At 54.7% G+C, this 13606-nt stretch overlaps 3 protein-coding genes across 3 annotated transcripts; 1 reads left to right on the forward strand and 2 right to left on the reverse strand.

Moving 5' to 3' along the window:
- Nucleotides 1-914: 914 nt before the first annotated feature.
- On the reverse strand, nt 915-2909 carry CPAR01_05912 (T-complex protein 1; the record flags this gene model as incomplete). Its single annotated transcript, XM_060490187.1, has 3 exons — nt 915-974; nt 1055-2429; nt 2506-2909. Coding segments are annotated over 3 exons (1839 nt in total), but the record flags the coding sequence as incomplete, so codon positions are not given.
- Nucleotides 2910-3695: 786 nt separating this feature from the next.
- CPAR01_05913 (eukaryotic translation initiation factor eIF2A) lies at nt 3696-6077 on the forward strand (the record flags this gene model as incomplete). Its single annotated transcript, XM_060490188.1, has 3 exons — nt 3696-3967; nt 4063-5593; nt 5655-6077. The coding sequence occupies 3 exons, from the start codon at nt 3696-3698 to the stop codon at nt 6075-6077; spliced, it is 2226 nt and encodes a 741-aa protein (XP_060351654.1).
- A 1388-nt stretch (nt 6078-7465) lies between these two features.
- On the reverse strand, nt 7466-9990 carry CPAR01_05914 (TBC domain-containing protein; the record flags this gene model as incomplete). The annotated part of the gene is made up of 2 exons (XM_060490189.1): nt 7466-7969; nt 8035-9990. Coding segments are annotated over 2 exons (2460 nt in total), but the record flags the coding sequence as incomplete, so codon positions are not given.
- Between the last annotated feature and the right edge of the window lie 3616 nt (nt 9991-13606).

Raw genomic sequence — 13606 nt, forward strand, 5'->3', positions numbered from 1 at the left:
CAATGCGACTCATGGACAATGCTTGCCCTCCGGCTCCATCCCTCGACATTCCGATCTGCGGGCCCGGTGGACCTGACCTTTGATGCTGCCATCTTTTTCTCATCTTTTTGGACCAGAAATCCGGAGCCGTGGTTTTGGGAGAATACAAGAGACGGAAAGGAATGCTAGTACGGCTGGCAAGATTGAGATGAACGACGTTGGCCAGAGTTCGGATGTCATGAGCGCAAAGGATGGAAGGACGAAATTCCAAGAACTCACCATTCATTTGCTGATACAAACACGAGTTCCTGGTACTTTTGCAACTTGCACGGACACCCAGAAACTCAACTTCTCAACCAATGTCGTGCGGAGAAATCAAGTCATTAATCCTTCTGCCTATTTCAATTACCGTGGGACCCCTAGCTGTCATCGGCTTTCCGCGTCGATCATGCTCAAGGAAACCTTCCTCTTCCTCGCCAGCCAACGGCACCGCAAAGCTTATTGTCGTCCAATTCTAAGCCGCATCTTTCCCATGTGAGATATACACCATACCTTACCGTCCGATACGGTAAGACGAAGGAAGCCTCACATTTCAGCCACATGTCAGCTCCTGACCTCGTCTTGTCCGATGCCGGTCTCTTGCTCTCATCGGGAGCATCAAATCTGTGAATACCACCTTATTCGGCCATCACAAACAGTGTCGACATCCTGTCAAGTCACGCTGCAATCATCGAAATCCACCAATGGACGCTCAAATCGTTCATGACACTGCCATTGATTCATTCAGCCCAAGATTGATCCCCTCCGGTCTATGGTATTCACTTTTTGTCTTTTGACCCAACGTCAACATGCAAATATGACTTTTTTCTTGCTCTCTCTTGACCTCCCATTCCTGCCGAGAAAACCCTCATGTGCTGCCATCACTGGCATGTCGTTTAAGCGCGCTGCCGTTGTCTAGGAGCAGCGCGAATGATGTCGTCTACGCGGAGAAGAAGCTACTGTGTGTTAGTCATTCATCCCAGACATCATCTCTCAATCAACACCAAAGGCGTTGCTAGGCGGGTATGGCACGTACCTCTGCTGCCTCACTGGCAGACGAAACAACCGCTCTCTTCAGCTTGTAACTCTCGACGACACCCAAGTCGCGCATGTCGGTGATACCACCGCCGGGCGACAGCAGGTCCAAACCATAATTCGTCATGCCGTCGTAAATCGCCTTTCTCAGACGGGCCACAAGCTCGCCAGAGTCGAGACCTGCGTTGTCGGCCAAAATGGTGGGCAGCTGGCGCAGCGCAGTCGCAAAGCTGCTGACAGCCATCTGCTTCTTGCCCTCAACGCGAGTGGCGGCACCCTCGACAGCCTTGGCCATAACCATCTCAGCACATCCACCACCCAGAGTGGTCCATGGCTCCTTCACCGTCTGTGACAGGACGGCAAGCGCGTCGTGCAGACTGCGCTCTGCCTCGTCCAGAAGCTGATCTGTGGCACCACGCAGCACAATGGTGCATGCCTCGCCAGCAGCGACACCAGAGAACTTGATCAAGGTGTCCTCGCCAATGATGACCTCCTCAATAAGCTCGCATTGTCCCAACTTGACCTGGTCAGGGTGGTCAAAAGTTGAGGCAATCTCACCACCCGTCACCAACGCCAATCTCTCAATACCATCAAAATCGGCGTGCTCGATAGACATGATGCCGGCGTCCGTGAAAAGCTGCTCGGGCCAGTTGTAGATGAGTTGTCTGTTGATGAAGCAGTTGATGCCGTGCGACTTAATCTTCTCCACCTTTGCCTTCATCTTCTCCTTCTCGGCCTTCTCGAGGTCGGCCAGCTTGCTCGTCGTTGACACCTTGACGCGAGCGCCAAAGATCTTGATCTTGTCTGTGTCCATAGAGGTGTTGGCGACCAGGATCTTGGCCTTCTCGAGGCGCTTGGGCTGGTTGACACCAATTTTCTTGTCGAGAATGAAACCCTCGTCGAGGTACGAGTCGCTCAACTTGCCACCGGCCTTCTTGATGATTTGGATATGGCTCAGGTCGGAGGAGTTCTTGAGTCGCAGCACGGCATCGCAGGCGAGCTTGGAGAAATGGTCGCGGTCCTGGGCCAGGACCTTGGAGCTGAGGGTTGTGCGGGCAATGGCCTGTAGGTCTTTTCTGAATGCCTCGGGAGTGTTGCTGCGGTCGACGGCTGACTCCTTCAGGGCCTTGAGGGCGGCCTGGCTTGCTATCCGGTATCCCTCGATAATGGTCTGGGGGTGGATCTTCTTGTCGACGAGCTTCTCAGCTTCGCGCAGAAGCTCCGCCGCAAGGACGGCAACGGAGGTGGTACCATCACCGACTTCATCGTCCTGGACCTTGGAGATGTTGACCAGCACCTTGGCCGCCGCGTTGTCGAGAGCAATGGACTTCAGAATGGTAGCGCCGTCGTTCGTGACCATGATCTCGCCAGTCGATCTGGACGTTTGTCAGCCATGTCAGTGGATCAAGGCGGTAGATGGGGGGTTATTGAATTTGGCGGGGTTCAACATACGCAGACTGCAGAATCTTGTCCATACCCTTGGGGCCGAGAGTGCTCTTGACGAGGTCACCGACGGCGATGGCGCCAACGAAGGCGGAGAGACGGGCATTCTCTCCCTTCTCCTCGGTAGTTCCGTCCTCGAAGATTTGTGTCGGGCTGAAGGACGACTGGAGGGGCACCCATTTGTTAGCATCTTGGGCCACATCCAAGGGGGTATGGGTGTTTGAGACGAACCATGGTGAATGTGTATTATGCAAACACTCTGTATCGAAAGTCGAATCGGTGACTGGGTAGGTGGGGGGAAAGCAAAGGTATCTGGGTTGTACAATCCTCAGCCTTGGGAGAGCTTCACCGAGAAAATCGTCGTAGAAAATTTGGGGGGGTTCAGCCTGGCGAAGTGGGGTGTGCTGGACAGGAGCTTCCAGGCAGTGTGGTCAGCGAAGCAGAGCTGCTGTGGTGTTTCTACAGACGTCCATCCTCCACTGTAGCAATTACTAGTGGTCAGTGCGCGCTCATGGCAGCAATTGGGCACCTGGCGGGGTACATCTTATGGCGGGAGCTTCTCTGGGCGGTGAGAGACGTGACCCTGACGCAGTCCGATTGGGAAAGTGTACCTGACGGTGACGGCCGGCAGAATTCACACGTGACTCTCCTAGAGGTGGCCGTTGCGACGAGGTATTGAAGTACCTTACCCAAGGCCCCAGGCAGTAGCGAGGGGCTTTCTCGGGACCGGAACAACCAAATAATCCAGCCCACACGAATGTGCCATATCACCAAAAACTTTCCAAAACGAGGTCCAAATTGTGTGCGTGATAGTTGTTTGGTCCCCTTTGCCACCCCCTGTAGAACTCCCCTTCAAGACGTGAAATCCATTCAGTCGATAAGCCGCTAGCATCCAAATCTCCAGAGCTGTTTCGTAGAGTTTGCACCGAATTTGCCCTGCACCCAGAGCCACATTGAAGCGCTCCGCAAGCCGCAAACCCTCACAAAAAAACCGAGAAAATCGCGGGGCACTTTTCAACCACTGGAAAGCCACCCCAACCCCACTCTATTTGGCACCTCTTTTTTTCCTTCCCACCACAGAAAGGCCATCGCAACGCTTCCTCGCCGAGAGACACGCACCCCCTTCCCCTTCCGTCCTCCGATCCGAAGAATTCACAACCGCCACACCTCGACTGTTGACTGATCCAGTCGTCGCAATCATGGCGCCTTCTTTCGACCATCTGCGCGAGGCAGATCTCGACGACGACGAGTACGATGAGGAGGAGATCGACATCTCCGACCTGCGCGAGAAGTACGAGGTTCAGCTGGAGCAGGGATACGACACCTTCGTGGTCATCGATGGCCTTCCCGAAGTCAATGAGGACCAGAAGCCCAAGCTGGTCAAGTTCTTGCTGAAGAAGCTGAACTCTGTTGGAAAGACGAGAGAGGATCTGATTTACATGCCCATGGGCGACAATGGAAAGTCGCTGAGGTACGTTTGGCCTAGTGGATCACCGTCTCGGATTGACCCAGAGAGATGGAGATCGCGCTCGAGACAAGACAGCGATGCTGACGATGACCGCTCAGATTTGCCTTTGTCGAGTACTCCTCCCCCAGTGAAGCCGCCGCTGCCGTTCGTGGACTCGACCAGGTCCCTCTCGACAAGAAGCACACCCTCCGCGTCAACAAGCTCACCGATGTCGACCGCTACGGCCGCGAAGGCAAGGTCCACGAGGAGTACACCCCGCCTCACATTGAGGAGTTCACCGAGACCGAGCACCTGAGATCATTCATGAAGGACCCTAGCGGACGTGGAAGAGACCAGTTCGCCATGTACCGCGGCGACACCGTTGGCGTCTTCTGGAACAACGAGAAGGACGTCCCCGAGAACGTTGTTGACCGTCAAAACTGGACAGACAGCTTCATCCGCTGGTCACCACAGGGAACCTACCTCACCTCGGTCCACGCCCAGGGTGTTCAGACTTGGGGTGGCCCGTCATGGTCAAGGCAGAAGCGTTTCCCTCACCCCTTTGTCACCTTTGTCGACTGGTCTCCTTCCGAGAAGTACCTGGTGACATGGTCTGCTCGCCCCATCTCCATCCCCGACGAGGGCCACCCAGCCTTGTCTGTCGATGATGATGGCAAGAACTACGTTATCTGGAGTGTCGAGTCTGGCAAGCCCATTCGTTCCTTCGCCAACCTGGATATGGAGGGTATGGACGAGGCGAAGCAGCGCAAGCTGCTCTGGCCCGCTTTCAAGTGGTCCGCCGATGACAAGTACGTCGCGCGTCTCAACTACCAGACCGGTATCTCCGTCTACGAGCTCCCCCGCATGAACCTCCTCGACAAGACTTCCATCAAGATCGAGGGTATCATGGAGTTCGACTGGGCCCCGGCTAGCGTCCAAAGAGATGGTATCAAGACATATGAGCAGCTTCTTACCTACTGGACACCCGAAATTGGCAGCAACCCCGCCAAGGTTGGTCTTATGAGCATCCCCAGCAAGGAGGTTGTCCGTCAACTGCCCCTCTTCAGCGTCTCTGACGCCAAGCTCCACTGGCAATCCGATGCCTCATACCTCTGCGTCAAGGTCGATCGTCACTCCAAGTCCAAGAAGTCCCAGGCCACCACTCTCGAGATCTTCCGCATCAAGGAGAAGGGCGTTCCCGTCGAGGTTGTCGACACCATCAAGGACACAGTCATTAACTTTGCCTGGGAGCCCAAGGGTGACAGATTCGTCATCATCACGACAACGGAGCCCGTCGGCGCTGTCGCCGTCGCCCCCAAGACCTCCGTCTCCTTCTTCTGCCCCGAGAAGGCCAAGGGCAACGTCGTTGGTAACTTCAAGCACCTCCGCACCCTGGAGAAGAAGAACAGCAACGCCATCTACTGGTCCCCCCGCGGTAGATTCGTCGTGATCGCCACCGTCCACAACCAGCAGAGCTCCGACCTTGACTTCTTCGACCTCGACTTTGAGGGTGAGAAGCCCGAGTCAGACAAGGACCTGACCGCCAACCTCCAGCTCATGAACACCGGCGACCACTACGGTGTCACCGACATTGAGTGGGACCCCTCAGGACGTTTCGTCGCCACCTGGGCCTCCGCCTGGAAGCACTCTGTATGTGGTCATGCTTTTTCCCTGACCAAATGAACGCAATTACTAACGAAACGGACTATAGATGGAAAACGGATACCACATCTACGACTTCAAGGGTGAGGCTCTCCGCGAGGAGCCCGTCGAGAAGTTCAAGCAGCTCGCGTGGCGCCCTCGCCCCCCGACGCTGCTCACCAAGGAGGAGCAGAAGCAGATCCGCAAGAACCTGCGCGAGTACAGTCGCGTCTTCGAGCAGGAGGATATGGACCGTGGTGCCTCTGCCGACCGCGAGGTCGTCGAGGCCCGCCGTCGCCAGCTCGCCGAGTGGGTCGCCTGGCGCGAGTCCATCGAGGAGGAGGTCGCCGAGGAGCGCAAGGACCTCGGCCTGCCCTTGGACATTGTCGCCTACCTCCTCTCCCAGAAGACGCAGGCCAGCGAGGGCGAGGAGCAGATCATTGAGGAGATTGTGGAGGAGGTTCTCGAGGAGACGGAGGAGATTGTCAACTAAAAGGGTTAGTTAAGGCAAGAGATGACACATGAAGAGGTTGGGTGATATTTTTCGTTGTGTTTTTTAGATGAGGACGGAAGCAAACCAGCCATCGTCCGCCCACAAGTTGTCGTCGCAGTTCCTGGGAAAAGTAGCCAAAAAGGGGGCCATGATGAGGAGTGGAAAGTCTAAAGGGGGCCCGTCACAACAAGCCTTTCCCAGTTGTTTTCCCATTTGGGCGGTTAGGTGAGGTTGAGGCATCTGCACAGGAAGGTTAATTCACGGATTTGAAGACACACGTATTGCATGACGCTCGTGAGTGCAGCTGAAGTCAAGCTGTTCATGATGTCTATCGTGACTAAATGTTTGGGGGTATCTCGGTGATGGCATGCACGACGATACAGCCCAAGGTATCCTGCTTGATATGCGAGATGGACGATGCTCTTGTAGAGCCAATGGTAATCGAACGTCACATAACATCGAAGTATATCTTAGCTCAGATAAAGTCTTTGACAAGTCATATTCGCCTTGTGAAAGACCTTGATAGTCCTTGTAAAGCTACGTCACAGTAGTTGTCGCGATTGTCTCACTGTCTTGATGGACCATAGACGCAGATTTAAGTTGTAATACTAGCACACATGGGTTCTTCTACAATACGACTATGATACGAATGGGATATCAAAGAGGTGATCGACACCTCTGGGGAAAAAATAAAGCCATGAACCCCGCCCGGTTCAAGAAAATAAAGCAAGATGCGGATCGCTAGCGACGCCAGAAAATGTTTGATGCTAAAATCCAACCCCTGGGTCGTCTGTCTTACGGGGTAAACGACGCGCCCCTACACGACGACGGTGTAGAACCAATACAGGTTACATCCTCTATCCGGGATCGTCTCTCGTCCCAGGAGAAACATGAACATTGTTTTATCCGCAGGGAAAGCCGGGCCTGCCACGTTCCGCATGGTCAAGTTCCTCGGCGCCCAGCGTCTGTATATCTACATGCCACAATAAGAATGTCTGTCTTTGCCCATGAGGATGCTCGCGCACTGCGAAACTTCCAGGCGACAGATGAGAATAGTATATATCCCGTACAGGTAAAGAGACGAAAAAAAAACAAAAAGGGTTGCTACAAAAAACCAGCTCCCACAGGTAATGTCCATCGCGCCGCAGACGCCGGTTGCTCTTTATACACGCCCACTAGTAGACAGCTTGCAGCCGACTGCCTTATGTGAGCTGAGTTGAGTGCTGTTGGTTTTTCGGTGTATGTGCGATTGCCTCCGATGGAAGGGCCGGTACGACACCGGCCCAGGAGATTAGATATAAACAGTTAGGATCATGTCGTATTTTTCCAAAGCCGAAATATTCATCAAGCGTAAAAGGACTTTTCAATACGAGACCGTTCGGAATAGACTAGGCTTTGCCCGCTTCCCGAACGGATCGCATCCACTGGTCTTCGGCACCATCGTCGCCAACTACAGCCTTACGGCCATCCTTGTTGGCGCTGCTTTCGACCAGCTTCTTGGCTTCTCCAGCCGACTTGGCGCCAAGGAGTGCCATTTCGTGACGCATGAGCGTGGCCACAGCTGCTCGCACCAAGACCGCATCGCCCTCAAAGACGTAGACGTCCCACAGGCGAGCGGCTTCGTCCATAGCCAGATGTGTGGTTCCGAGTCCCATGAAGAAGTTGCCGAGGTAGAAATCTGCGTCACCCTCGGAAATATCTTTGGTCAGGTGCTCGTGAAGACGTGGAGCCTTGACGCTCAAAGTCTGCATCACGAGGTTGTAGGCTGAAGCCTTCGCACCGGGATCTTCTGAGTAAAAGCTCAGAGGCAACGGGCGGTTTAGGACGTTGGCCAGGGCGATAAATGTCGCGGACGGCGAGGGAAGGTTCAGTAACAGAAGGGCGGCGACGGTCTGCGAAGGGAGTTAGTTCATGATAGCACCCCAAACGATGTTTGTGAGACTTGAGATGGACTTACGTTGCAGCCCTTGACGTAGCCGATATCGCTCCGGTACAGCGCATAGGCGAACAGGACGTCAACGAGGCTCTGGTGAAGTGGCCCGCCGACTTGGAAAATTCGAAGATCCTGCCATGTGTGTTCGGCCACGTCTTTGCGGATAGCTGACAGCCATGCGGCTCTCTGGATATCCTCCGAATCGCCCTTGCCAGCCTTGACTCGCTCCTCGAGCTCCTGGGACCGGCCGAGGGCGGCCTTGTAGGACTTTCCCGACAGGCCAAGTTCGTTGCCAATGGCCCTGGACCAGACCTGACCTCTACTGCGCGGAGCGATTCCCTTCCACCACAGCTCACGGGTGCGACGTTCGCGGATTGCGTCGGTCCATCTCGGAATGATGTCGTCCTCCCAAATATGCATCAAGCTGTCGACCTTCAGATCGCGTGAAGATTTCCGCGCGAGACGCGAAGCCTCACGGCGGCGATCTGCCTCGGCGCTGCGTGCCATCATCTTCTTATATTCACGCAGATGACGCTTCTCTTCCGCGGGATCCTTGGGAGGAAGCCACGATGGTCTGGTGCGACTGAGCACAGCCTCCTTTTCCTTGGAAACTGGGAGTGGGTCGATCATGATGTTGGTTTGACTCCGGAGTGAAGGAAGTTCGGGAAGAGCGGACTTGACGCGGGGCTTCTGGGCGTGTTGTTCGAGAGATTTGCCATTCCACGTGTGACGTCCTGTAGGGTTGGCATTTTCAGCGGCCTTTTCACGCACATAATCCGAGTGCTCCTCGAGCTTCTCCGTCAAGTCCTTGGCATCGGCATTGAGTTCTGCCAGTGCGAGATTCCAGCTTCTTGCCCGAGTCTTGAGCGGTTCAGGGCCACGTTCTCCAATCGAGGACAGCGCAGTGTCGGACTTCCACGACGGTGAACGCAGGCATCCCGTCTCAACTGGGATTGGAGATGTCCCGTTGCCAACACTGCGAACACGTTCCTTTGGCGGCCGGTTAGGAGATGCTCCAGAGGAAGTTGGCCTGCTCGGCGTCCGCTCAAGCTTGGGTCGAGGAGAGATGGGAACATTGTCGAGAATAAGGCCGTCGGGAATGTCGTCCGTGTCATCCTCGTCGCACTCTTTTTCCAACTCAAATGTGGATTTTCTGTCTTGGTTTGACTGCCAGCTGCCCCGACGCGGTTTCAGGGGTACATTGGGGTCTCTCGGCAATAGTGAGAAGTTCGGGCTCGGGCTGCGGTTCTTGCGAGGGAATTGAAGGGAAGTCGTCGAGTGGCTCGCGAAACCTCGAGGGTTTACCGGGTTCACCGGGCTTCGACGGGGATCGGGAAGGCGGCCAGCGCTTGGGCTGCGGCGGTTGAGAACGTGGCTGTCGGTCTTCAAGCTCAAGAAAGGGGGTCGAGAGGAACCGCGAGAGTGGGGAGCGAGGTCTGCCGTGGGACCTGAGCTTCTAGGCTTCGCGAGGTCTCGTGTTACCGGCGGAGAGCGGGAATGGGGTGGTTTCCATGACGGAGGGCGGAAGTCGTTGGCGTAGGATCTCGAGTAAGGTTGAGAGGGCTTCGAATGGGGCTCGCGAACGCGTTGTGTGTCGTAATGAGAAGCATCGTCATCTAGACCGATTTCTTCAAAATGGCTAGCGTCGTCCAGGACGCTGTTGTCGTCGGAATGGAAGGACTTGAAGGAAGAGGACTTTGACGACTTTGAGGACGTCATACCTGGCGGTGAACCTGGACTGGGACCCGCGAGATCAACGTCTTGATGCCCGTATATCATCATTGCATCGCCGAGTATCGAGGAGAAGGAAAAGGAAGGAAACGAAAGGGAGGAAGAGAAAACAAGACAAAAAGCTTGTTTGGCGGTATCTCTGGTCGAGATTGTCGTGGCCAGGCCTTGGAAGGACGGGGCAACAGTCCAGAATAGGGTGGATGGTGGAGGGCCCCTTGGGCAGGTTGCTTGGGAGTCGGAACCTGGGTCTGGGTGCGGGTTGGTGGAGCAAGGGAAATGGACCAGGCTATGCTGTAATGATTGCTGGGATCTGGGCGTTGGAACCTTGAGGTGGGAGAGTGGTTGCGGGTTGCGCGGGTGGTTCGCAAGGCGCAATTATGCGTAGCGGGCAATCCCTGGCTCAGGGCTTGGCTGGTGCTTGGTCGTCTTGTCTTTCTGACGAGGGATGATGAGACGAGACGAAGGCAGACTGTCTGTGGGGAGGGACCCCTTGATGCTCAGCGTGTACGAAAGCCCAGGTGAAGTGTCTCGAAATGGCTGGGATAGTGACGGCGGGGTGGCCGGTTGTCAAGGTCACAGGACGTGTTGTATGGACAGCACGCAGTGATGGGAGTATGCGTCGTTAATCAGGACAAAATGGGATGATGGCAGTCGAAAGCGTTGACCTCGGGTCCGGTTATTGATATTATACGGGACTTGTTGTATAGTATGATACGTGATGGAAGAATGTACGTGTTGGCGATTGTTGGTGCGGTGCAGACGAGTGAACGAATGTACGGGTACGGATAGAGGAAACAGCGATGTAAAGTCCGTGAACGGCGACAATCTAGCGGTAAGAAGAGCGGTAACAGTTACTGGTGCGGTATGTCGAGGTCTAAGGTATGGATGCGTTGTTGGCAAGGTGAGGTAGCGAGCGACGGCATGTAATAGTGTATGAAGACCCGGACAATAATGCAGAGGTGTCAATTGATAGGCACGGACGGGATAGGGCTGGAGGGGTGAGTGAAACGAAAGGGATCCAAAGAATACTAAGGCAAGGTAAAAGTAGCGAGCGTGGGATGATGGATGGGATGCCAGAGGAGACTCGAGGTAGGTAGATGACGAGCCGAGTCCAAGACTTTCGAAATGGCAAAGGATAGTGAGAGAAAAAAAAAAAACAGATGACGGGAGATGAGGAGGGGTGAAGACGCAATGGGCAATTGGGTAGAGCCGAAATGACGGCAGATTGGAGAGAGCAAGCAAATGAGCGGCAAATCAACGATGAGTTGAGCTACGCATACAGCAGACAAGAGTGAAGTGAGCAGGGACAGGGAAGACAGCGGACGAGACAGGACGAACAACCTTCCGGCGGTGTTGTCGAAGAAAAAACCAGGGCAAAACGGGGCAAAAGGGGGGGAGGGAAAACAGGATCCGATGCAGATGCCAATGGGGAAGAATCAAGGAGAGAGAGAGAGAGGGACGGGATAGGGATCATGGATGGGAGGAGTTTGAAGAGACACGGAGACTCGCGGTTGAGGGAGAGCCTGAGAGGTGGTGGACGTGGAGAAGATTTTCTTCCCCTTTCTGATTGGGGGCGGAGATGTCGGCGGTACCTGGAGGGGACGTACCTTTTCTCCCCCTTCCTTCCTCACTTCCCGCAATGCAAAGGTCTCTCCTTCCAGGTATTCTGTACGGCAGGTACTTACCTTGAGGTACTATCTGTGAGGTATCTCGACAGGTTCTATTTCCACATCGGGTACGTACTCTGCTAGTGATCAAAACGACTGCAGAGCGCAATGTCCGTGGTGCATGTACACAACACTAACATGTCCTATGAGAGAATACTCCTTCCATGAATCCCAGAAATCCTGACTCCCACCAGCGTGATAAACAAGAGTTGCAATCATGATCTCAGTTTATGCAGGCGGCAGATTGGACGAATGCAGGCTGTGTCAAAGTGGGTGTGCTGGCCCTGGATCATCACTGCAGCCATCCAGCTGGGAAACCGAAGAAAAGAACAGGCTCTCTGGCTGCAGAACCTCGCGCGAAACATGGCACCGCCAGGGGACACACACACACACGCACACACAGTCAGTCACAGTCACGCACCAGCACTCGACCTCACTGTGAAGTTGCATGGGAGGGTGGGAGGTTAATCCTGGACCTTGAACCACTCAGAGGCCGCCATGGCAACGGGGAGACAATGTCCTTGATCCACCCGGACATTGTCAAATATCAGCATGCAGACGGCAGCCGTGGTCTGGCCCGACGTCCAGGATTACCTTACTCGAGTGAGCTCTGAGAGATCGAGCTTCTGACATTGAGAGAATATGCACTGCCAAAATTGGCCAGCTGTGCGCAGGCTGTCAATCCAACTGTCGGTCTGCACTCTGCAGAGGGCAACAATCAAAAGGAAATGGAAAGGAAATGCTGTAGACAGTGGCCAGATGAGTCGAGACCTCCAAATCCGCCCACAGCTGCAGATGTAATTCTCGCTTAGGTACAAGATCGCAAGTACCGCCCACCGGGGACTCCACCCACGTCAATCTGGCTCGGGTCCGCAAGGATACCTCCCCCCGTGTACCTCCACCTCTCACGACTCAGTCACTCGCCAGAGTCGACAAGACGCACACCATTTGCACCAGTAACAACGCATCTACGGCACCCACAAGTCTCTCAACCGTCAAAAAAGCTGTCGGGTTCCTGCCTGCTCGCCCTGCCCATCGCCGCCTGTCCAGCTGTGATTGTCACCACACTTCAGCTGAGATCAACGGCCCGGCGTCGAACCAGGCCCGGGTTTACTATCGACCGCCCGCTCACTGCCTCACTCGGACCCATCGGAGGTCCGATCCACTCATCTCCCGTCTCCAGTGTCATTTCCCGTCCCCTCACTCACTTTCACTGCACCTGAGACTCTGAGTGACTGCTTACTCTCACCTCGCAAGTGCCGCTCCCATCCATACTCTCACTCACTGGCCACTGCCACACGCACACTCATGTCACTCACAGTCCACACCTCTGTGACATGACACTGAGTTCATGCACGTCTTCCTCCCTTCTCGGGTGCTTACCTAACAAAACCTCAGACGATGGTCGAGCACCGTCAGACTCACCACGAACTGGAGGGCACGTCAATTGAAACGCCCCGGCCGTTTCTGATTGTTTCTCGCGCTGAGGACTTTGGAGGCCTGCCGTCATTGCACATCATCCAACTAACCTTATCCTGTGATGCGACGGTTCCTCGAACACGCCTCTTTTCTTTTTCCTCTCACAATTGTTCAATGCTGCCGCATTTCATCTCATCCGAACAGTGAGTCCGCAACGCGAGACGTGGATTGCCCTCACCATCGGTATCGTCCATCTGGATCGACTACTCATTCGCGTCTGATACGACCTTGGGCATAAAGTAACCGCCGCGATGACCTCAGTAAGCGCCTGCACCAAACACGACCAATCGCCATGACGGCATCATTTCCTCGGCTCACTCTCTTTAAGGTAACTTCTCGTCCTCAACCTCTTCCAGTATATCTTTGCAGTGTCAGTGCACTTGGCTCTGGTCATCCGAAGCAATGGCACATGATTATTCTTGCCATCTGTCCCGGGCACAATGACGTCCAGCCAGCCGCAGCACCTTCATCCCATCTTCATGCCCCGAGTCATCCTCACCCGCCCTTATCTTTTCTTGGTAACGTAGGGTCAAAACATTATGAAGCACGGCCTAGCACATGCTGAGAAGACCCGCGAACATGGCTGTCGGCGACCTCGGGGTCATCATCAACACCAACGTTTCTGAAGCTCCTGAAGTTCCTGGGTTCTGGCCCCAGCCTCCTCAGAAACAGTTGAATGAAAGCTACCTATGCTGACAGTACCCAAGCTTCTCGGCAAG

Source organism: Colletotrichum paranaense (genome assembly GCF_030867605.1).
Source record: "Colletotrichum paranaense strain IMI 384185 chromosome Unknown Scaffold_4.1, whole genome shotgun sequence".
NCBI lineage: Eukaryota > Fungi > Ascomycota > Sordariomycetes > Glomerellales > Glomerellaceae > Colletotrichum > Colletotrichum paranaense.